Below are 25,315 nucleotides of genomic sequence, written 5' to 3' on the forward strand. Positions count from 1 at the left end.
TGTTCGCCAGGATGGTCTCGATCTCCTGACCCCGTGATCCGCCTGCCTCGGCCTCCCAAAGTGCTGGGATTACAGGCGTGAGCCACCGCGCCTGGCCAGGTACACCTAGTTTTATTGTGCCTTGCTTTAGTGTGCTTTACAGATGTTGTGTTTATTACAAATGAAAGGTTTTTGGTAACCCTGTGTTGAGCAAGCCTAACAGCACCATTTTTCCAATAATACATGCTCACTTCATGTCTCTGCATCACCTTTGGGTAATTCTCACCATATTTCAAAGGTTTTCATTATTGTTACATCTGTTATGGTGATCTGTGATCAGTGATCTTTGATGTCACTATTGCAATTGTTTTGGGGCGCCATGAACCATGCACACATAAAAAGGAGAACTTCATCGATAAATGTTGTGTGTGTTCTGACTGCTACACCGACTGGCCATTCGTTGTCTATCTCCCTCTCCTTGAGTGCCCCTATTCCCTGAGACCCATCAATATCAAAATGAGGCCAATTAATAGCCCTATGATGTCCTATAAGTGTTCAAATGAAATGAAGAGTTGCGTCTCTCACTTTAAATCAAAAGCTAGGAATGATTAAAAGCTTAGTGAGGAAGGCATGTCGAAAGCTGAGACAGCCCTACAGCTAAGCCTCTTGAGCCAAACCATTAGCCAAATTGTGAATGCAAAGGAAAAGTTCCTGAAGGAAATTAGAAGGGCTGCTCCTGTGAATACATGAATAAGAAAATGAAACAGCCTTATGGCTGATATGGAGAAAGTTTGAGTAAGTCTTTATTGTAGGGGGCTGTCCTGTGCATTGTAGGATGTTTAGCGTTGTCCTTGGCATCCACCTACCATAGAAGGTAGGTAGATCTGGACAGCAGATCAAACCAGCCACAACATTACCTTAGGCCAAAGCCTAATCCAGAGCAAGGCCCTAACCCTCTTCAATTCTATGAAGGCTGAGAGAGTTGAGGAATCTGCAGAAGAAAAGTGCAAAGCAAGCAGAGGCTGGCTGATGAGGTTTAAGGAAAGAGGCCATTTCTATAACATAAAAGTGCAAGGTGAAGCAGCAAGTGCTGATGTGGCAGCTATAGTTAGTTACACAGAAGATCTAGCTAAGCTAATTGATGAAGGTGGCTACACTAAACAACAGATTTTAAAGGTAGAAAAAATAGCCTTTTTTTTTTTTTTTTTTTTTTTTTTTTTGAGACAGAGTCTTGCTCTGTCACCAGGCTGGAGTGCAGTGGCACCATCTCGGCTCACTGAAACCTCCTCTGCCTCCTGGGTTCAAGCAATTTCCCTGCCTCAGCCTCCCAAGTAGCTGGGACTACAGGTGCACGCCACCATGCCTGGCTAATTTTTTTTGTATTTTAGTAGAGACAGGGTTTCACCATGTTGGCCGGGATGGTCTGAATCTCCTGATCTCATGATCTATCCGCCTCAGCCTCCCAAAGTGCTGGTGTTACAAGCATGAGCCACTGACAGCCTTCTGTTTGAAGAAGATGCCATCTAGGACTTTCATAGCTAGAGAGAAGTCAATGCCTGGCATCAAAGTTTCAAAAGACTGAATGACTCTCTTGTTAGGGATGACTGCGACTGGTGATTTTAAGTGGAAGCCAATGCTTATTTACCATTCTGAAAATCCTAGGGCCCTTAAGAATTATTCTAAATCTACTCTGCTTGTGCTCTATAAATGGAACAACAAAGCCTAGATGACAGCACATCTGTTTATAGCATGGTTTACTGAACATTTTAAGCCCCCTGTTGAGACCTACTGCTCAGAAAAAAGAGATTCCTTTCAAAATAATACTGTTCATTGACAATGCACCTGGTCACCCAAGAGCTCTGATGGAGAGCTCCTGTACAACAGAACTGGAGATGTACAGGAATTGAATGTTGTTTTCATGCCTGCTAACACAACATCCATTCTGCAGCCCATGGATCAAGAAATAATTTTGACTTTCAAGTCTTATTATGTAAGAAACACATTTCATAAGGCTATAACTTCCATGGATAGTATATTCCTCTGATGGATCTGGGCCAAGTATATTGAAAACTTTCTGGAAAGGATTAACCATTCTAGATGCCATTAAGAAGATTTGTGATTCATGGGAGGAGGTCCAAATATCAACATTAACAGGAGTTTGGAAAAAGCTGATTCCAACTCTCACACATGACTTGGAGGGGTTCAAGACTTCAGTGGAGGAGGTCACTGTAGATGTGGTAAAAGTAGCAAGAGAACTAGAATTAGAAGTGGAGCCTGAAGGTGTGACTGAATTACTGAAATCTCATGATCAAACTCAAACAGATGAGAAGTTGCTTGTTGTAGATGAGCGAAGAAAGTGGTTTCCTAAGAAGAATCAGAAAACTATTTTTGGTGAAAATGCCATGAACATTGTTGAAACAACAACAAAGGATTTAGAACTTCACATGAAGTTAGTTGATGAAGTGGCAGCAGGATTTGAGAAGACTGACTGCAATTTTGAAAGGCATTATACTGTGTAGATAAAATGCTATCAAACAGCAGCATATGCTACAGAGAAACCTTTCATGAAAGGAAGAGTCAGTCCATGTGGCAGACTTCACTGTTGTCTTATTTCAAGAAATTGCCACAGCCACACCAGCCTTCACCATCCTGATCAGTCAGCAGTCATCAACATCGAGGCAAAGTCCTCCACCAGCAAAGAGTATGACTTGCTGAGGGCTCAGATGATTGTTAGTACTTTTTAGCAATATTTTTCATTAAGGTATGCATATATTTTTGACATGATGCTATTGCACACTTACACTATACTGGAAAACTAAAAAATTTGTGTGACTCATTTTATTGTGATATTTGCTTTATTGCAGTGATCTGGGACTGAACCTGCAATATCTCCAATGTATGCCTGTATATTAATATATATAACTATTAGTTATATCAACAGCAACATTAAAAGGAGTTTGGAGTAAGCTGATTCCAACCCTCATGCATGACTTTGATGGGTTCAAGACTTCAATGGAGGAGCTCACTCCTCCCCTGAAGCAGCATCAAGAGAACTAGAATTAGAGCAGCAAGAGAAACAGAGTTAGAAGAGGAGCCTGAATATGTGACTGAATTAACTTCAGATAAAACAAGCATTGGGACAAAAAGTTAATATGGATATGGTCACTTTATTATGATAAAAGCTGCATTTTACCAGAAGAAAAAACAATTTGAGCCCACTAGGCGCTCTTAATCTCAGCTGGCACCACTGTACACACATGGTGTCCATTTCTGACCCCAAACAATTTGCTGGTCATAAATGGGATTGGATGGCCAGGCCAGAGTTCTCAAGCAAGGAAACTACAAGCAGTGAGCAGCTATACCAGGCTCCTGTTAGACCTATAGGCATGAGGGCATAAAAAATGCAGTCGCCCAGACTGGAGGGCCTACAAAATGTATATAATCTGCCAAAGGTAGGTGGACTGCTGAATGGCCTTAATTGCATATCCATTACTCCCTCTTGAGTGCATCTTCACCTCTCTGCTTCTTGGAAGATGGGGGAGAGAGAAATCTGTGTGGATTCACCTTTAGGAACCAGAGGGGAGAGCAGGAAACCAAGGGGTTGTCTTCTCATAAGGACGTGTAAGGCCAGGGACCAGATGTCAGGTGATATGGTTTGGCTGTGTCCCCACCCAAACCACATCTTGAATTATAGTTCCCATAATCTCCTCGTGTTGTGGGAGAGACCTGGTGGGAGGTAATTGAATCATGGGGGCAGTTACCTTCATGCTGTTCTCATGATAGTGAGTGAGTTCTCACAAGATCTGATGGTTTTATAAGGGGCTTTTCCCCAACTTTGCCCATTCTTTTCTCTCCTGCCACCATGTGAAGAAGGACATGTTTGCTTCTCCTTCCACCATGATTGTAAGTTTCCTGGGGCCTCCCCAGCCTGTGGAACTGTGAGTCAATTAAACCTCTTTCCTTTATAAATTACCCAGTCTTGGGCAGTTCTTTATGGCAGTGGGAGAACAGACTAATACATTAGGATTCTGAGCACCTCCCAAACCCCTTTTAAAAAACATGTCCTCATATCTTTTCCTAACAATAATTAATGTGGTCATGGTTTAGTGAGTAGCTACTATGTACCAGACACTATCCTGGCACTTTTCATAGATTTTTTTCTTTAATCCTCTAATAACCCTATGGAATAGGTACTGGCATCATTTTTATAGATGAAGAAACTGAGGTTCTGAGAGGTTAGTGAACTTTTCCCCAAACCATACTACTTGTTCAGTAGCAAAGCCAGAATTCCAGTCTAAGTTGGTCTGCCTCCAGATTCTGGGGCCTTTCTGCTTCAGTCCTTTAAAGGGAAGGGGTTCATGTGCTATCTTTCTGTAAGGGCAAGGAAGGGGTAAAGCTGGGAGATGGTGTCCCACTAGGCAGCCAGTTCTGAGAAAAGGGAACTCTGTAAGCTAAAGAGGGTGGTAACTCTAGAGAGGAAAGGGACCAGGCCTCTAGCTAGGAAAGTGAGAACACAAAAATTGGTATGGCAAGTCACCCAACAGGGGCTCAAGAAGGAATCTGAAATCCCAGGAGTAGCCAGAGTGACTGTCACCGTAAGGCAACACATACATGTGCACACACACACACACACACACACGCACATGCACAGAGGGGAGGACTGCTCTTTGACATGGGCCACCCCATCAGTCATTTTGAGCAGGTGACATCTACTTACAGAGACACTGGGGGCGGGGACGGTCCCATGTGCCATCTCCCTGGCAGCTGAGCACTGGGGTGCCCAGGACGTAGAAGCCGTGGTTGCACTGGTAAGACACAGTGGTGCCGAAGCTGAACCTGTGTGGGCCGCTGGCGTGGACCTGACGAACACTGTTTTCTTGGTGTCCAGGATCTGTACAGTTGATGACTGCAATTGAACAGAAGTCCAAACAGGCATGGATTCCCAGTATAGCAAAATATTTAGAGCAAAACTAGGCAATGAAGCAGACCCTTTCTGAAGGGTGAGCTGGTCCTGAGGCTGGTGGACTTCTCCCCTCAGCTTGGTTACCTGGTCAGAAGAGTCATCCTTCCATGTCCAGCTAGACATCACCTCCTTAGAGAACCCTTCCCACTTCTTCCCAGACTGATTACTCCCTTTCTGGTACTCCCTTGCACGAATCGCTATTGCTGACTTTACCAGCCTGTGCTGTGACTTGTTTGAACACATGAGTCCCTTGAGGGCATGAATGTCTAGTCTGCATGTGTCTGATCCTAGCACAATGTGCCTCCCACAGCAAAGCTTGTCAATTGTAAAACTGATGCATTTCAACTGACTTGAACAGGGTTGGGCTCTTTTGAAAATGGTTTTAATCACTTTTATGAGTATTTCAGGGACACATTAATATCCTGGGGGATATATTTGACTTTAAAATCTTAAAAGTGTTTCCAAAGCAGTTTAACTCAAAATCAGGATAAGATTTTAGAATAATGACAATATTATTCATAACCCATGACTATATTTTTCTTTCCAAACATCTTCAAATCCATTATCTTACCTGAGTCTCAAACTCATCATATGAAGTGGGCAGGAAGGTATTTAAAAAAAATCTTTGATAAGCCTTTAAGGATTTTTACTCTTGATGAACCTCTCTGAGGCTTCACTGCCGTCAAAAGCCTCTAAAAATGTTAGAAGCTATTTCCTAAATACTCCAAATGGAGCCAGGACATTCTCTATACTGTCTGCTTTTTGAGTCTTTGGCTTCCTCTCTGTGTATTTTCCCCCAGCCCTCACCCCCTTTATCTCAACTCTTAGGCTCTCTGCTTTTTAATCCTCTACTTTTTCATCAAGAATGGGGATCTCTTAAGTGTGGTTCCAAGGGAGCCACAGCAGCCATTTTGCGACCACATGGAAAGACCAAGATATTGCTCCCGATCTCATGGAGCGGCATAGAAATAATAGAAAGTATAGAAATATCTATACTTCTAGATTTCCTGTTTATGTGAGAAAAATAAACCTCTGTTAAAAAATAATGGGGCTTTATATGATAATGATACATTATTTGTTCAATGAAATGTACAGAAGAAGACCTGAAAGATAAAACGAACTTTTGCTTTCCTTGTATAACCCATGATGATGAAATTTTATGTGGCTCTATCTAAAGGTTGAGAAAGTCCTCATTTATGACCCTTGTCTGCTCCATCTTCCCTATCTGGGTCAGCATGATGCCAGAACAAGTTCACCGGCTTCTTTTTCTGAGCTACAGAACCACATATGGCAGAGATGGTGGGGAGTAGAGTGGGAGAGAAAGGGTGACTCACTTCTGCAGGTGGGCAGCATGTCACTCCATTGCCCGCTGGACAGGCATTGGGACCGAGCAGCCCCTTCAGCCATATACCCAGGGTTGCAAACAAACTTGACCACATCATTGAGGTTAAACTGGTTGCCCTGAGTGAGGCCGTTGACAGGGTTGCCTGGGTGTCCACAAGTAATTGCTGCAACCAAAACAGAAGATATGTAAGCCCTCCTACGATTCCACACCCCTCAAAATTTATCCACCTCTCACCTGGCATCTCTTACGCACATCAGTGAAGTTCAGCCCTAAGTCTAACTTCACTCTCTTTTGCTGTAAAACCTTTATAAACTGAAATTGTCAGGGGAACATTCTGTCCTCCTTGAAGATATGTCTGTAGCTTGGACAACCTGAGATCAATCATTCTATGACTTCCCATAGCGTGTTAGGCCTGGACTGTGGTTCTCTGTGGTCTGAGTGGTCAGTGCTATCTTATTTTCCTTGCCTCTGATGCCTTCAGCCCCCCAGATCCATTCTTAATTGCTGAGTATACTGATGGCCAACCGTCAGCTGATTTAGGCCCATCCTCATTCCTGAGGCAACCTTGTAGAACCAGAGTGAATGCTAACCAAGCCTGGTGTAGAGTTCAGTCACCCTGTTAGACCAATGGCCCAGGTAAACTGGGGAAACAGAGCTGCTGTTTGGAGAGAACCCACTACCTCCCATTCCTTCCATGGGAAGGGAGTTCAGTCAGTGCACTTTGATCTGTGCAACTTGGGAAGAATGAGCTGGTATGTTTGACTCAGCATCCCTTCTTCTTCTAGGGACCTAGTTATCTGCAGGGAGCAATGTTCTCGGCTGCTCTCAGCTGTTGAGGAGGCAGGTTATCCCCAACATTGCAGGGCTGCATGCCCCACTGCAGTGTTACCTCTGTGGGGGGATGAATCCATCTCATTCTGGGTTCATATAGCAGCCTCCATATTACTCTCGCATTAAGCTCCATTTTCCAACTTAGCCTTTATTAGTGAGCGAGGTAATATTTGGGCCTCCACCTAACACTCTGTTTTGTTTAACATTTTGCTCAGACATGAGCAGGGAAGAGAAGAGGGATGTGGTATTCGCAGGTCACCACATTTATCCCCGTATCCCTCAGATTCCCCCTTCCTCCCAGTGGTACAGTTCACTCCACTCGGCTGCACTGGCCTCTTGGAGGTTTCATGAATATACAAAGCAAGTTCCTGCCCCAGGGCCTTTGCACTTGCTGTCTTCTCTGCCTAGGACACTGTTCCTGCAGATATCCCTTAACTCCTGCCCTCCTCTTCTCAGGTCTCTCCTCAAATTAACCATGTCAGTGAGGCCTTCCCTTAGTCCCCAGTGGGCCAGCATGGCCAGTACTTCCAGGTCCCTTGCTCTGCTCAACCTCTCTCCATAGCACTGTCACCAACCAACGCACCATAGCACTTCTGTATTTGTTTATTACTTATCAACCTTCAGCTGAATGCAAACTCCTTGAGGTCAGGGACTTTGTTTTGCTTATTCCTACACCCTTGGTGTATGTACCAGTGCCTGACATTCAGCAGGAGCGTGATAAATATCTGCTGAGTGATTCAGCAAATGAGTAAGCGCATGGATTGATGGATGCTTGGGTTTCTGCTTTGATCCTTAGCCCTTAGATCCATTTTGTCCCTGCCTGGCACCCTGGTCTCCTGGGGTTGAACTCCCGTCTGAGGCTTTTGCCAGGCCTCTCGCTTTGTTCTGGGTTTTAATTTGTGGGAAGATGAGGAACCATAAGGGATGTTCTCTTTGCCCAATACTTAAATCCATGAGGATCCCACCTAAGACCCAAATGGTGATAACTGGTGATGGGGGTGTAAGATGAGGAAGCACCAGTCTTTGCTGTGGCCAGATCTGGTGTTTTCTGGGCTAGTTCTCTTTTGTAAATCTCAGTAGTAGCAACCCTGACTCCAGTGGAGGGAGCCAGGAAGAACAGGGGACAGGCTGTTAGTGGACCACATGGGTTCAAAGCAGCCTGGCATGGTGAGATGAGAATGAGCTATGAAGGCCAGCAGACCAGGATTTCCAGCTCAGCTCTGCCCCTTCCTGACTTTGGGTCTAAGGATAACTCACTTTGAGGCTTGGTTTCTATAGCTGCAAAGTAAGAATTTTGATATGTATTTCACACGGTTGCTTTGAAAATAGATTCAATTCACATAATTATTTGTAATCAAATGTCTGCTGAGTGCCTTTTATGAGCTAGGTACTCTGCTATGGAGTGGAATATACAAAGAAGAACATGAAATGTTCTCTGACCTCAGGAAGCTCATTTCACAGACTTGCAGGTGGGCAGGCAGGGAAGTGGCTGTTAAACCCAGTGGGCTGGTGCTGAGATGGAGCCCAGTGTAGAGGAGTGTCTTTTACCCTCCTTTGGGGAGAGAATGGGTCAAAGAGGGTCCCACAGGGAGTGGCATGAGGTCTGATCTGGATCTCAGGGGTGAGTAGGGCTTCTTGTGATCACATCATCACAAGAAGGTTGTGGGAGAGCAGTGATAAGCATCGCAGCATCTGTGAACCCCTGAAATTATATGCAAGGCACTGGGTGTTTGCAGCCAGCTCGGGAGAGGGTCCATTACTTTCACCAGATTTGGAAAAGGTCGTGATGCCTCTTCTCTGAAGGTAGAAATAACTCATATAAAGAGAGAGAAGAGCATTGAGGATTAAACCCTTTGGGAATACCACTTTTTGAAGGGCAGATGTTAAAGAAAAAACCTATAGGAAACCAAGGAGGGATCAAAAAAGTAGTAAAGCAAAAAGCTCTACAGGAGGCGGCACTGTCATAGAGCCAAGAGCCTCAAGAATGGTCAGAGATCCCTGATAGATCAAATAAGATAAAGATGAAAAAGTGTCCATCGGATTCATCAATAGGACCATTGGTGACTTGCAAGTGTCCTCTGCCTGGTTCAGGCTCTTACCCACTGCTTCCCCCATATTCCCAAGCCATAGGCCCTACACCAGAATAAGCAGGAGAAGAAGCTGCTGCCACCAGGTGCCATCTCTGGTGCCCCTGTATAAGTTCTTCATGTTCTCTTTAGGTCCCAGGCTTTCTGGCTGCTTGAAAGTTTTGGCTGGCACTTCTCAGATTCCTGCTCTGCAGCTCTTGGGTAGCAGAGGCTCTGAGCACTCTAGAACATGGCATAGGACCAGAGGTCCTATTGACTGGGATGGAATTTCTTTCTGGATAGAGCAGAGAAGTGGTCTTTGCTGCTAATGAGGGGAGAGGTGGAGGCAATTAGTGTAGGCAACTCTCTCAAGCAGCATGGCCATGTGATGGTTAATTTCATGTGTCAGCTTGGTTAGGCTGTGATACCTAGACATATGGCCAAATGTTAGTACACATTATTCTAGATGTTTCTGTGAAGGCATGTTTTAGAGGAGATAACATTTCAATTAGGAGGCTTTGAGTGAAATAGATTATGAGGACCTCCATAATGTGGGTGGGCCTCATCCAAGCAGTTGAAGGACTCAAGAGAAAAGGCAGCCTGCCATCCCTGGAAGAAGAGGGAATTCGGTTAGCAGCCTGCCTTCAGACTTGAACTGTGATTCTTTCCTGGGTCTCCAGCCTGCCAGCCTATGCTGGTGATTTTGGACTTTCCAGCCTCCACAACTGTGTGAGTTAATTCCTTAAAATAAGTCGCACTCTCTCTCTAGACACACCTCCTATTGGTTTTGTTTCTCTGGAGGACCCTGAACTAATACAGGCTGCCATGGGCAGAAGAATAAGGCATCATTAGGAGGAAAGTAGAGGTCCTGATGAGGCTTGAGCACTTAATAGGCTTTTGAGCACATTTCGGGACAATTCGACCTAGTTTCTTAAGGGCAGAGATGATGTATGACACATTCAGTTCATACTAATCCTCAACACCTAACACAGGGTCTGGCATGTAGTAGGTGCTAAGAAAATCGTTATTGAATATGGTCTTAGAAGCTGAGGGAAACAGAAAGGGAAGGTCCATGGTAACACAGGAGAGGATTAAGAATAGATTAAGCTTGGCTGGGCGCGGTGGCTCACGCCTGTAATCCCAGCACTTTGGGAGGCTGAGGCAGATAGATCACGAGGTCAGGAGATCGAGACTATCCTGGCTAACACGGTGAAACCCCGTCTCTACTAAAAATACAAAAAATTAGCTGGGCGTGGTAGTGGGCACCTGTAGTTCCAGCTACTCAGGAGGCTGAGACAGGAAAATGGCGTGAACCCGGGATGTGGTGGTTGCAGTGAGCCGAGATCACACCACTGCACTCCAGCCTGGGCGACAGAGCAAGACTCCATCTCAAAAAAAAAAAAAAAAAAAAAAAAAAAAAGGGAATAGACTAAGTTCACTAAGGAAGGCAGGAGGGAAGCAGATACAGAGACTGGTGGAAGGATTAGCTGTGGGCTGGGAGAGAGATTCTTCTACTGAGGTGGGAGAGAAGGGGCAAGGATGGATGTACACACACAGTAGATGTGTGGGTGGGGAAGCTGAAAGTAGGAGAATCTATTGTCTGATGGCTTCTATCATCTCTGCAGAATAGAAAGTGACATTATATGATTAGCTAACAATTGTTGGGGCTTGCAGTCACTGTCTCACTTAATCCTCACAACCCTATGAGGTAGGGACCACCATTATACCCACAGAAAACAGAATTTCAGAGGACTCAAGAGATTTGTTCAAGGGTCACAGTTTCTAAATGGCTCATCTGAGTTTTGAACCCAGCTTCTCTGGTTCCAGGCCATCTTAACTATTTAACTTAGTTATTTGCTGAGAATGTAGGTAGCGGGGATGGAATATAAGTCTTCAGAAAGGAGGCAGAATTGTGAAACAGCTGTGTGGAGAAAGGACAAGGGAGCTGACTGAGGAAATGAAGAGAACAGCTGGAAAGTTTTGAGAGTCTGGTTGACATTGGAAACCTTGACTTTATAGGTACTGGCAGCTAACACAGTGCCTAGCGCAGAATAAACACTTACAAATATTTGTTCTTTTATTCTTGCTTTCCTCCTCCAGGTAATTCCCAAACCTCTGTGCTCCAAGAGAGAATGGGGCTTAGTGCAAGAGATCCTGGATTTTGTGACGTGATGGTGGCAGCATTACTACCACCGCTATCATCATCATCATCATCATCATCATCATCATCATCATCATCATCACACGACAACAGCAGCAGCAGCAGCAGCAGCAACTGCTGCTTAACATCTGGATCAGGCACTGGTCTAACCATCTTATGTGTATTAATTTATTTAATGCTCCCAGTAGTCTTTGAGGTGCCTGCTTTTTACAGGTGACAAGACTGAGACCTAGTGAGGTACACCGACCTACCTAGCGTTACATAGCCACAGGAGAGCCGGTGGTAGAGCTGAGATGTAAACCCAGGCAATCTGGGTCCACACCTGAGTGCCTAACTACTTCACTCACTGCCTTTGAATATGGTCCAATCTAACATTCAATGTCTTTAGGCCAGGCAGACATTCTCCATCCAGACCCCGACAGTCTATTATTTATTACCTAAATCTCTCTGTATACATTGTGCACCAATTTGCTGAGGGCATCTGCATGTTCTTCTTCTGGGTGAAACTAAATATGTTTTATTTAGACACATCTGAAAGAGTGACTGAATATAGATGAATTATAGATGAATCTTTATTTTTTATTTTATTTATTTATTTATTTTTGAGATGGAGTCTTGCTCTGTCGCCCAGGCTGGAGTGCAGTAGCGCTATCTCGGCTCACTGCAAGCTCCGCCTCCTGGGTTCATGCCATTCTGCTGCCTCAGCCTCCCAAGTAGCTGGGACTACAGGTGTCTACCACCACACGCAGCTAATTTTTCTGTATTTTTTTTTTTTTAATAGAGATGGGGTTTCACCGTGTTAGCCAGGATGGTCTCAATCTCTGACCTTGTGATCTGCCCACCTTGGTCTCCCAAAGTACTGGGATTACAGGCGTAAGCCACCGCGCCCGGCCTATTTTTTATTATTTTTGGGATGGGGTCTCATTATGTTGCCCAGGCTTGTTTCAAATTCCCGGGCTCAACTGATCCTCCAACCTCAGTCTCCTGAATAGCGGGGACCACAAGCACAAGCTACCATATCCGGCTTGGGTCTTGCTTTCTGTAAACCTTAAGAAGTTATTAAGACTAATTTCATGCACTGTTTTTTAAGAAGTTCTCTTTTTTTTTTTTTTTTTTTTTTTGAGACAGAGTCTGGCTCTGTCACCCAGGCTGGAGTGCAGTGGCGCGATCTCTGCTCACTGCAAGCTCCGCCTCCCGGGTTTACGCCATTCTCCTGCCTCAGCCTCCCAAGTAGCTGGGACTACAGGCGCCCGCCACCTCGCCCGGCTAGTTTTTTGTATTTTTTAGTAGAGACGGGGTTTCACCGTGTTAGCCAGGATGGTCTCGATCTCCTGACCTCGTGATCCGCCCGTCTCGGCCTCCCAAAGTGCTGGGATTACAGGCTTGAGCCACCGCGCCCGGCCAAGTTCTCATTATTTTATGGCCCTATCCCATATATAAAAAAACCAAAAGAAGAAAAATTAAAATTAAAAACCTGCCTTACAAAAATTAAGAAGGAAAACTTGCGCTTTACATAAGGGCTCACTTTAGGGAAATTCAAAAAGTGAAGAATTTTCCAAATTACTTCCAGGGAGCTGAGCATAACAATGGTTGCCTAAATCAAAAAAATGCAGATTAACCAGAAGAACAAATAATAGAAAACCCAGGCCTGCAGCCTAACTAGAAGCCAGAGAGTGCTACAAACTTTAAATTATATGTAAGTAGAGAAATACACGCTAAGCCCAGGCAGAGTTACTTCTCATGGTTCTGTTGCAAGCTTTTGTGGAGAGCAAGACTGGATGAGAAAGAGAAGAGAGGAGCAGGTGAAGGGCTTAACACTGATCTAAAATCACCTCCAGAAGGAGAAAATCCATCTTATGTATGAATATATAGAAAACAAATCTTTGCATGTCAATGTATAACCACAGAAAAGGGACATAAAAGTGTGTGTGATTCTCCCCCATTGCTTCTGGAAGAAAAGAAAGTGACATCCTCTGAGTGATAAAGGGAATAAGAAGCAATGATGGGAAAACCTGGGGTTCTGCAAGACAAAAGAAAAACACTCGAACAAAAATGAAGGACACACAACCTCTTCCTTACCACACACAAAGCCTTATATTAAAACAAACAAACAAACAAAAGGCAAATATCCAAGAGAATCAAAACGAGATAAAGAAGTAAAAATGATCAGAGAGGAAGACTTTGTAACACTGACAGAAGAGGGTACTACTAAACCACATTAAAGCCACAAAATGAATAGAAAACATCAACCTAAATGTATAGGAAGCTACTTTAAGAAACAAATAGGAAAGAATTTAAGCATTTCATCTGATGAAAACCTCCTCACCAAAAACAAAACATGTGAAGCATAAGAAAACTGTAGCAGCATTCTAAACTGAACTAAATATTCTCAAATAAGCATCTGGAGATATTTTAAAAAACACCATGAAAATCAGAAAATCAAAAACTAACAAGCACAAATGGACAAAAGGTGGAAGAAAATAAAAGATAACTGATGGTATGCTTTAAAGAGATAGAAGAAAAAGACAAAACCATCTGGGAAATGAAGACTAAATTATAAGAGGTCCAAGAAAGAATATTCTCAAATGATAATTTAATAAGAGTTACTGAAGAAAGTCAGGCAAAAACCAAGGGAATTAAAATGAGATAAAGAGGTGAAAATAATGAGAGAGAGGCTGAGAGAGAAGATAGGCAAAGAAAATTCAACATACACATAATCAGAGCTGATGAAGAAGAAAGAAAAATAGTGGGAAACAAAGCAATACCAGTGTTTAAAACCGTAATCCAAGAAAAGTCTTTGGAAATAAAGAAAGACCTGAATCTATATATTCAAAGACCCACAGAATATCTGGGGAAATTGTCTTGGAATAATTAACTCTGAAGCATGTCCTAGTAAAAATATTAGACTTTAGGATGTAGGGAAAAATAATCAGGAACCTCAAAAAATCACCAAATAACCTGCAAGAAAAGTAGAATTAAACTAATATTATAATTCCAAAAGTCAAATACATAGAAACAGAGAGTAGAATGGTGGTTACCAGGGGTGGAGAAGTGGGGGAAATGGGAAATGGCAAAATTAAGACCAAACATGTCAGTCATATTAATATATGTGAATGAGTTTAACTAACCAACTAAAAGAAAAAGATGGTTAAGTTAGCTCATAAGGCAATTTATGCTGCATACAAGAATCACACCTAAGAGAATCAGAAGGCTAAAATAAATGGTCAAAGGTGTATCAGGCAAAAGAATTAAAGCAGGGGTTGTAAGCCTAATATCAAGCAAAGTACAATTCAAGCTAACAAATATTAAAAGTGACAAAAAAAGTCATCTTTAAAGGCTAAAAACCACAATGTGCAATGGAGATATTAGTTATGAGTATCTATGCACCAAATAACACAGCAACCATCTTTATAGGACAGAAACTACAGGAAGTGCAAGGAAAAATAGAAACACACTAATAATAGAAAACTTTAAGCACATCTCTCAGAATAAAACAGATTGAGTGGGTGAAAAGTAAGAATGTAGAGGACATAGACAACATAATCAATCAGATATATCTCATGAATATATAAATAAAACATGACATCCTAATATCCTTTCTTCTCAAGTGCACATGGGACATTCATAACAATTGACCAACTATTAAGTTAGTAAGTTTTCACAAAGAAAGCTTCAGTAAATTCTGTGAAGTAGAAATATTATATACAATGCCATAAAATTAGAAATGAATAATATAATGAAAACAAAAAGGGCCTTCCACCTAGAAACAAATCCTTCTATTAAAAATTTTCTATGTAAAAGGAGAAATCAATACCAAAATTACAGAATTTCTAATAAATAATAAACATTTATTATTAGACTCTATAGGATACAATTAAAGCAGTGATGAGAGAAAATGTCATAGTCTTAAGCACTTATAGCAATAAAACTCAATAGAAATGAAAGAATGAAACTAAATGAATTAAATTTCCACTCAAAAGCTAGAAAATGAACAAAAATGTAAAACCAAAAGAAATCACAAGGAAGGAAATAATAAAGGTGAAAACAGTGATTAATCACGCAGAGAATGGAAAACATTAAATCAACAATGATTTCAGTTTTGAAAAAAAATTAGCAATTTTATATATATATATAATTATTTTATAATTATTATATAAAATAATTATATATATATATATATATATATATATATAAAACCCTCTAGCTAATCTAATTAAGAGAGAGGGAGAAAGTCATTTTGAATCTGAGCCCCATGACTAGGGAGAGTGGATGACATACTTACGCACACAGAAAGGGGTCTTGCCCGACCAGTGATGATCCTGCTGGCAGATGCGCACAGACATGCCGATCAGGCGGAAGCCAGCATTGCACTGGTACACCACACTGCCCCGGTAGCTGTAGTTCTCCCCATTGATGTGTCCGTTGACGATGGGCTCAGGAGTCCCACAGTGTCCAGCTTTGATGAGGGATGGGGAAGAGAGTACATCAAAGAGGAGCTTATAGAAAATGGAGTGGAGCTTGGTCTGGGTGGCGAGAGACAGGGAGGGTGGGGAAAAGGACCAACTATTCGGTAACTCCTCACTTTTCCCACCTCTCCCTGAGAGTAGCAATCTAGGGGTGACTTCAGGAACCCTCGACATGACAAAAATAGTGTTGAGGACTTGACACCCCAAATCCCAAGGTTGTATCCCAAATGGCCACTCACTTCTGAGCTTCAGTTTCTGTGTCTACACAGGTGTGTGCAAAATGATCACTGTTACCTCCCTGCCTCCAGGATCATCCCCCTCTTTTTCTTACTAACCAGATACAAAAAAGCCTTCTGTAAAAAACAAACAACCCCCCTCCAAAAACCCAAACTCAAGAGCATCTTTTTTTTTTTTTCTTTTTGAGACAGGGTCTTACTCTGTCTCCTAGGCTAGAGTGCAGTGGCTCGATCTTGGCTCACTGCAACCTCCACCTCCTAGGTTCAAGGGATTCTCCTGCCTTAGCCTCCCGAGTAGCTGGGACTACAGGCATGCATCACCACACCTAGAAGTTTTTGTATTTTTAGTAGAAACGGGGTTTCACCGTGATGGCCAGGATGGTTTCAAACTCCTGGCCTCAAGTGATCCACCCGCCTTGGCCTTCCAAAGTGCTGGGATTAAAGGCATGAGCCACCATACCCAGCCCAGGCATCTTGTTTTTCACTGAGCATCTACTGCATGGAGGGCACCACTGTCTACATCAAGGCAATCAAAACCCGGCTGTGTTGAAACAACTATGTAAAAACAGATGGTTTGGCTAAATTCATATTTCCTTCCTTCTCCTTAAGTAGCACCTAGATGAGTTCTTTTTATTATACGGGATTTGGGTAGAGTATATTCCTGGCATTTCCGCCAGCTTCCTTTGGCTCTCTGTGGAAATAACCTGTGACTGCTTTCTTAATGGGCCTGGGACAGTGGCAAGACCGCACTGTTCACCCCAGGACAGACCATCCAATCTATCCTATTAGGTTTATGTGGCTGGGGCCCTCTGTTAGACTCTAGGGGTCCAAGAAAGGCGTGAGAGGAGACAGAACCATAGAACCATGGGTGGATTAGCCATGGAGGAAATGATAACTTTGTCCTTTGGAAACCAGGTTGTTTTATGTTTCTGTCATTTGCTTAGTATATATGTATAGATCTATATGTTGTGTGTAAAATTTGCTAATAGATAATATAAAAGGTATTTTAGGTGTGTTACAGGAATATGTCTACAAGTTTTCAAAAAATGGAGACTAAGGCTTTACTCATTATTCAAAGGCCAATAGGAAGGAATTGCCTTTCTAACCAGAATGAGAACCCCTCAAAGGCTTGTCTCTTTAGATCTGAAGTTCTTCTCATTCTTTTGGGTGGCCCGGGATAAGCTATTCCAGGGTTTTAGTCATGCCTAATGCCCAATAGTTGGTGTTTGCATTAAGCATTTTATGTCAGTAGGTGAAATAATACTGTTCAAAGACTGGATCCCAGCTTTGGAAAGATCTAATCTATCTCGTGGAGAAAAACTGGGCAGGATAGGCCTGGAGAGGCCACTTACCAAGGCAGCGGACTTCAGAGCCACTCCAGAGCCCATTGGCCATGCACTCACGCACCCTGGAGCCCACCAGCGTGTATCCGGAATTGCAGGAGAAGATGGCTGTTGCCCCGTAGACAGACAGTGTTCCGATGCGGTGGCCATTGGGGGGAACCGGGAGCTCTCCACAGGAGATGACTAAAAGGATCACAAGATGCTCAGTAAGCCAGCCCCAAGAGGAGGGACATGGCTGCTTCTGCTTAGCAAAAACCGTGACAAAAATAAGACCTGTTCAACCTTACTCTGCTGGAATTTCTGACCAGAATATGGGTTGTGATGCTGACTTGTTTGATGTGGCACCTCAACTGGAGGTGTCTCCAGAAGGCTGTTTAAAATGCCTGGTTCCACTGCAGGTGCCTGACTCACCAGCTTTGGAGACAAGGCCCTGGCCTGTGTAATTTTTTAATCCTCCTCAGGTGGCTGAGATTAGGTTAGGAAGAGATGGCGATTCTGTGGTATGCTCCTTAGTGCCCTGGGCAGACATTGCTAACCAATTTCCTTGCCCTTCTTTTCTGAGCCCAGCAGCAGCCTCACACTCTTTGTCAACAGAGCACTGCTGAGAGCCTCTGGCTGAGGTATGAGGTGAGGCCTAATTGCCAAGGCTGCACTGAAATGTGAGTGACTGCATTGTAGTGAGGCTGTCAAACGTTTGGGACTACTCTGCCACACATGTGGTTACATCCCACTGTGTGGTCTGCACCACAGCGTGTAAAGACAACAGTGTCTTGAATCACAGACATTGGCTTTTTTTGTTTTTTTTTGAAATGGAGTCTTGTACTGTAGTCCAGGCAGTGGCACAGTCTCGGCTCCCTGCAACATCTGCCTCCTAGGTTCAAACAATTCTTTTGCCTCAGCCTCCCAAGTAGCTGGGATTACAGGTGGGCACCACCATGCTGGCTAATTTTTTTTTTTTTTTTAGTAGAGACAGGGTTTCACCATGCCAGTCAGGCTGGTCTCAAACTCCTGACCTCAAGTGATCCACCCACTTCAGCCTCTCAAATGCTGGGATCTATGCCCAACCTGGATCACAGGCATTGGAAGATACCATTCCTCCTTCCTCCCAGTCTCAAACTCCCACTTCTCACTGACCACTTCCTTCTACCTCTTTATAATCACTTGCTTCCTCTATGACATCTGCATTGGTCACATAAATATTATGAGCATGTCCCTGTTGTAGTGCATGCTGCGGTGAGCCACTCAGAGCCCCTTTTAGGACTGAGGGACTTATTTCCCCAGCTGCTGGCAAACAACCCTTGGCTGGCAGCCCTTTTCAGATTGCTGTGGTTGAAGAGTCCACCCACCTAGGAAGGTCATGTCCCTTTCCTAGGCCAGCCTGCATCCAGTGGCTGGTCAGTGTGGCAGTATAACAGTTCCCTTGCTCCAACTTGTGACAATTCTGAGGGGTCATCCCAGCTGCAGAGCTCCCTGGGGGGTGAGCTGAGGCTTTCACGAATACTGCATCAGAGCTCAATTCTCCTTCTGCCCAGTCCTGCTTCCTTCCCTCCTTTCCTTTCCCTTCTGTAGGTGGTGTTCTCAAGAGCACCCCCTAATAAGCCTGTCTCAGAGTGTCTTCCCATAGATTCTGACCTTTGAAACTGTATTAAAGGACCGAAGAAAAACAACTGACAATGGAGAAGGCAGGCAGGTTTAGGTGACCAGTCTCCTGTGTTACCCTCATTCCTCCTATATACACTCCCATTTGAGGTCTTATCACACCACATTATCATTGCTTCTTTATGTGTCTGCCTCTCCGGTAGAGTATAAAGTCCATGTGGGCAGAAACCAAAACCTTTTATCTTCATACCTCTACAGTGTCTGGCATATAGTAAGAGCCTAATGAATATTAAAGAAATGAATTAGTGGATGCTCATCTGGAGAAAGGCAGCTTTTGATAAGATGAGAAGATGCTAAGAAATACTTCCATAAAGGAGTAAAGGAGTAAGCATTTTCCCAGCTCCTGATTCTACTAGATGAGAGTCTAAAAAGCAGTACACTGCAATCCCTGGTGATACCCCCTTTTCCCCCACCCCAGTTCACCTCATGCATGAGACAGCTTAGGTAGGAGGGACTCTGCCAAACTTGCCCACCCTCTCTTCCTGGGCTTACTTCGGCAGGTGGGCGTAGAGTCCCCGAGACTCCATTTGCCATTGGCCTGACAGCGGATGACCCTTTGGCCAGTATAGTAGTAGCCAGGGTCACAGATGAGCATCAGCTGGGCCTGGAACTGATACTGTGTCTCAAAGATAAGCCTCCATCGGCCATGCTCCACGCTGATGCTACTGACATCAGGACAGGTCACAGCTGGGGGAAATGAGGAACAAAGAGGAGGATTAATTACTTGATTAATTGTGGAAGACCTTGCAAGACCCCAGATCAAAGGACTTGGAGACCTTAATGCAATAATGAAGAATCCAGGAATCTTCAGTTCTCAGGCAGGTTTGGTAAATGAACAGAGTGGGTTGAGTGGGGGATGTGGCTAACTGGGAAGTACAGTTCTGCCAAAAAATTAAAAATTAAAAAACAGAAATAGTACTCAGTCATGGTTGATTATTGAATGTTCGAGTTACATTTGGTTAGATTTTCATTTTTCAAGAGAAGACAGAAATCTGGATTTTAATGAAAATTTCTTGATTTTAAAAGATCGTGGAGTAATTCAAAATCTGTTTAAAAGCACTGTGTAGGCCAAAAAACCAAACAAAACAAAAACCTCTGTCTTTGGACCAGACATAGCTGAGGAGGTCACCATTTTGTGATCTGGCCTAAAAGTTGTTGTTTTAGAGCTTTGGGATCAAGGGACACTCATGCAAACTTTCTGACAGGTTTTCCATCTAAAAGGGAGTGCACCAGGCCATTCCTAAGTTCCATGGTGGTTTGTGGAAACATCTTAGGGCACAATGGTCATCAATGCTGAGAGCAGTTTCAGCAACTGCCTCCTCTTCTGAAATCCCCCAGCCTCCATGCCCATGTTTTTTTTTTTTTTTTTTTTCTTTTTCCTCATTATTGTGCTTTTAGCTTGCTCCTTGTAGGAATCTTTCCAGCTGCCCATCTAGCCCTTCCTTACACCCGCCTCCATTGCCCAAGGACTCACGGATACACTGTGGGGGGACATTGTGGTTGCTCCATAGGCCTGTGTCCAGACACTCTGCAGCGGCCTCAGCGCCTGCCTGGAGGTGGTAGCCTTCACTGCAGCTGTACACGGCTTTGGTTCCCACTGTGTACTCCTTGCCAAACACCAGTCCATTCTTGGGGGCCTCAGGAAGCCCACAGGAAAGAGCTAGCAAAAGGAAAACAATGTCATGAGCATTTCTGGTTTAAGATGGTGTTCTAAAAAACTATTTTTATCCTTCCTCCCCTCTCAAGGTCCCAATAAAACTGTAGTAAAAACTAATAAAAAGGTAAAGTCTCATAATAAAAAAGAAAATGGGAGGATCATCATCAGAGGAGTGGTTTTTTGTTGTTGTTGTTTTGTTCATTTGTTTGGAAGAAAGGAATAAAGATAGAAGTGCAAAGAAGCTGTAGCTCAAAATATATGGGAGGGAGCCTCAGGGTGAAACCAGTTCTCCGCCATCTGTTCCCACAAACATGGTGTAGAGACATTCAAGTATTTACTCTCCAAACAAAAGAGAGAATTTTCTTTTCCACTGAAGGGGAACTCCCTTAGAATGAATTAGGGCTGCTATGGTGGGAGTTGGCATCCCCGAGGAAAGCTCTTTTAATTATAGGATTTATGGTCTTTTGGCCTAAAGGCTGTCCCATTGCCTACTCAGGTCTGCCACATACTCAACTTCTCATTGATAGGAGAGACTTAGTGGACCAAGATATCTGTATATAAAAACAACAAAGGTAATCCACATCTCCTATCTGAAAAAATCAACCTGGCCCTTATTTTTAAAATACAATCAAGGATCATATATATGAAGAAAATCAGCAGTGTGAACAAGACAAACCAAGATAAGGTTTAAAATAAACGTCCCCTTAGGAAACAGAGTTAATTCAGGAAACGGAAGATATATAATCTTTAAACTTTTGATCAGTAGTATCCTGATAAAGTCAAGGTGACATGTGGTACTCATAAAATAAAATCAGTGTGCTCTGAAGGAAAAAACAAAACAAAACAAAACAAAACAAAAAACAAGGAAAAGTTCTTTGAAATGAAAAATGTGATTGCCCAAATAAGCATTAAAGGATTGGAGATTAAAAGTAAATTTCTCAGAATATATTAAAAAAAGAGACCAAAAATGAGATAAAAGGACTGAAAACACAGAAGATCAATCCTCAATATAGGAGGTCCAGCATCCAACTGTTCAGAGCTCCAAAAAGAGAGATCACAAAAAGTGGAAGGGACGGAATTATCATAGATGAAAATTTCTCAGAGCTGAAGAGAGACACAAGTCTTCAGATGGAAAGGGAGCCAAAGGAATGCAAAAAGAATCACTCATAGATTCACCATCATGGAATTTTGTGTATCTAAGAAGTCCAGAGACACACAGGCATTCCTCCAAGTTCCTAGAAAGAGAGGAAAAAAAGACATAACTGTGAAGGAATGAGAATCAAACTGGCATAAGACTTCCCATCAACAACACTGAGTGTTCAAAGATAATGGAACAAAGCTTTAAACTTCTGAAGAAAATGATTTGTAAACTAGAATTTTACCTAGTCAACTGACCAAGCATGTGTGAAGGCAAAAAGATAGACACTTTCAGACGTGTAAAGTCTCAGAAAGTGTACCCCTCATGAACCCTTTCTTAAGAATTTACTTAAGGATATATATACCCCATGAAAAAGAGGGTGAAAACCAAGAAAGGACAAGATATGGGATATAAAAAATGACAGAACTAACTCACGAATACAAAGAAAAGGAATCTCAAAGGGACAACTCAGGGGAGAAATGTCTGCAGCAACATGGCCAGGGTTATTATTTTATAAGGAGTAGGGTCGACATTATGTTTATAGGAGGAATAGGAATTACTTAGGCAAGAGTAGACTGTTTGGTCTTTGAAAGAAAGTAATACTTATAAATCATCCTTGCCCTTTGATAGCTCAGGGGGTATTACAGGTGGAAAGATTGATCTACCAAAGTACCCACTACTGCCTCCATCCACTATCCCCTCTGACAACTAGTCTAGAGCTCAGAACTTTTTTGTTCAGAGCCAGAATAAGCTTGGGCAGAGTCCCATTGAGATCGCCTAACAAGATGCTTGATGCTATAACAATTTCCAGAACCAATAGGAGGCATCAGGCTGGGGCTCCATTATGAATGGGGGAGGATAGACTGTTCAGAGGGAGAGAAGTTGGAATACCAAGATGGAAGAAGGGTCTAGGCGTGGGACTCTCCAGAAGAGGAGGATCAGGAACACAGAAGGAATGAGAAATGAGAGAGTGTTTAAACATGACACTCTTAATGACTAAACAGAAAGGCTGTGAGCTCCTTCAGTGGAACTAGGTTAGCCAAGCTGTCATATCTGATCAACTACCTGCCCAGCTTCCTTGAATCCTTTGGGAAGAAATACTTGGATCTCCACTGGTGTCTTGTATGGAGAGTCAACCCAGGGAGGGCAGTGAAGGAAGTGGGCAGCAGCCACTTCTCACGGTCCCTGGCTTGGCCTTGCTCTTGTAGATAACTAAGGGGACAGAAGATAATACTCCAGCCTGAGATACTAAAAGCCTGTGTCTCATGATCTCCATGCCAAAATGCAGTCCCCCAAACCAGGTGGTAAGAGGGACATTTCCTGTGAGTAGGAGGGGAGGGGATATAATCACAAAGTATTTGAGGCTTGTGGTGGAATGAGATCTCTGAGGGAGAGAGACACGGAGTGAGAGAATGGGCTGGAGAAGGAGAGAGAAGGCATTAGGAGGCATAGAGTCTCTAAAGGAGGAGTGAAAAAATCATGGGTTGGAAGCAGCAGTAGAGAAGTGGAAGAATGCCAGGCCCTTCCTGGCGCAGAATTCTGAGGGAAGTAGGAGGTGGGTGGAGGCGGATTAACACTCCACTTGAAAGGGCCACAGTATACGTGCTCTCAGAGGACAGCCATGGTCTCCATGGAGGGAGGAAGTGAAGACAGCCAGCTGGGTAGGGACAGAGCATGTATGCTTGCTGGCCATGGAACTAGGATTCCAGAGAACGCAGTGGGAGGCTCAGAGGAAGGGCGTCAGTGGGAGGCACAGGGTGGAGACAGGAGAAGACATGCACAGTAGTATGGGGATGGGTCAGCTGAAGCCTGGGGGAGGCCTAATTTTGGGTGGTGATGTAAGGTAACAGAAATGAGAGACTTGGTAGGTTCCGACTGGTGCTCTGGAAAAAAGACTTGTCCATGTTAATGCAGTCAGAGATGCAGAGACCAAAGCCAAATGCCATTTGCCATTTGTGGACAGCCAGTTCACTGTGACCTTTGCTTAGGAGTAGATTATTAATAGCACATTGTTTTTGTTATTTGAGGAAACACAGGCACAGGCGAGAAGGTTGTGAGGATTAGAGATGAGAGATGTCATTAAAAAGCACTTCACCACTACTGGGAACCAAAGGAAAAATCAAGTAGCAATGCGATTTCCTGTTTTCATCTATGTAGTTGGCAATGTTTTCTTCTTTTTTTAAATGCAGTGCATAACATTGAGACCGTGGGAGAAAAGACAGCTCTTACATGCTGCTATACATGAGGACAAATTTTCAGAAAACAAATTTTCTGCTGCGATACAGCAGTCAGTATCGACAGCTGTCAATTGCATACACAGTGATGCAACAATCTCATTTCTGGGAATTTGCTTTAAGGAAATATGTAATATTCATAAAGATGGAATTCTAAGTTTATAGTCACAAAGAATATAGAAATCCAAATGACCAACAACAGAATGATACTTAAATGAATGACAGTTTTCTCATAATGCTGTGCAACTATTGAAAATAATGATGAGGAAGTACAATGTTAACAATAGAGGCCAGGCGCGGTGGCTCACGCCTGTAATCACCGCACTCTGGGAGGCCGAGGCAGGTGGATCACCTGAGGTCAGGAGTTTGAGACCAGCCTGATCAATATAGTGAAACCCCGTCTCTACTAAAAATACAAAAATTAGCCAGGTATGGTGGCGGGTGCTTGTAATCCCAGCTACTCGGGAGGCTGAAACAGGAGAATTGCTTGAACATGGGATGCAGAGATTGCAGTGAGCTGAGATCATGCCACTGGACTCCAGCCTGGGTGACAGAGCAAGATTCCATCTCAAAAAGTAGTATATAGTTAAATATACTTCCTCACCATGATTTTCAATGGTTGTGCAGCATTATGGGAAACAAAATCTGTAAGAGCTTTGTACATGGATGATCCTATTTTTATAATCAATACATAAAAGACAAAAGGAAATGCGCTGAAATGTTAACAGTGGTGATCTCAGGTTTATCATTCATTTTCACTTTTTTCTTTTGCATTATCTACCGTTTTTTTTTTTTCTTCTTCAGATTTTTAGTTTAAATGTATATGACTTTAAAGGAAAAAACTCATAAATCATAAAAGGTAATGCATGCAAACTGACTGACACATTTCAAGTGTTTGATCAACCACTTGCTCTAGGAACCTGAGTCCAAGCATCCCCTCTGCTGGGAACCCTCCCCAGCTGGCCAGGAGAAAGCAGATCCTCTGGGCTCCCACAACACTGATTATGCTCCTGACACAACACTTCCTTCCTCTGCCACTTTGCATTGATGTGCTCACATACGCATCTCCCCCATGGATCTCAAAATACTGAGATTGCTGTGCACTACAGATCTTCAGTAAATGCTAGTGGAAAGAATGAAATAATTATCAAAGAGGAAACCCACATTTGGAAATGACTAGTCCTGGGACAAACCCAAGATGTGAGTTGGATCTGAGCTACCTTGTGACCCGCTTTCC

General features: G+C 43.2%; 1 protein-coding gene across 1 annotated transcript in view; it reads right to left on the reverse strand.

Annotated features, from left to right (window-relative positions):
• The window catches only part of CSMD2 (CUB and Sushi multiple domains 2), a 653,486-nt gene that overhangs the window by 41,215 nt on the left and 586,956 nt on the right, over window positions 1–25,315 (reverse strand). Inside the window, exons 51-56 of the mRNA XM_050747220.1 lie at window positions 20,524–20,709; window positions 19,542–19,736; window positions 17,400–17,573; window positions 15,628–15,801; window positions 6,277–6,450; window positions 4,697–4,885 (exon numbers count right to left, since the gene is read on the reverse strand). Coding sequence (XP_050603177.1) covers window positions 4,697–4,885; window positions 6,277–6,450; window positions 15,628–15,801; window positions 17,400–17,573; window positions 19,542–19,736; window positions 20,524–20,709 — 1,092 coding nt within the window. The remainder of the gene's footprint in view (window positions 1–4,696; window positions 4,886–6,276; window positions 6,451–15,627; window positions 15,802–17,399; window positions 17,574–19,541; window positions 19,737–20,523; window positions 20,710–25,315) is intronic.

Source organism: Macaca thibetana, chromosome 1 (genome assembly GCF_024542745.1).
Source record: "Macaca thibetana thibetana isolate TM-01 chromosome 1, ASM2454274v1, whole genome shotgun sequence".
In the NCBI taxonomy this organism is placed as follows: domain Eukaryota; kingdom Metazoa; phylum Chordata; class Mammalia; order Primates; family Cercopithecidae; genus Macaca; species Macaca thibetana.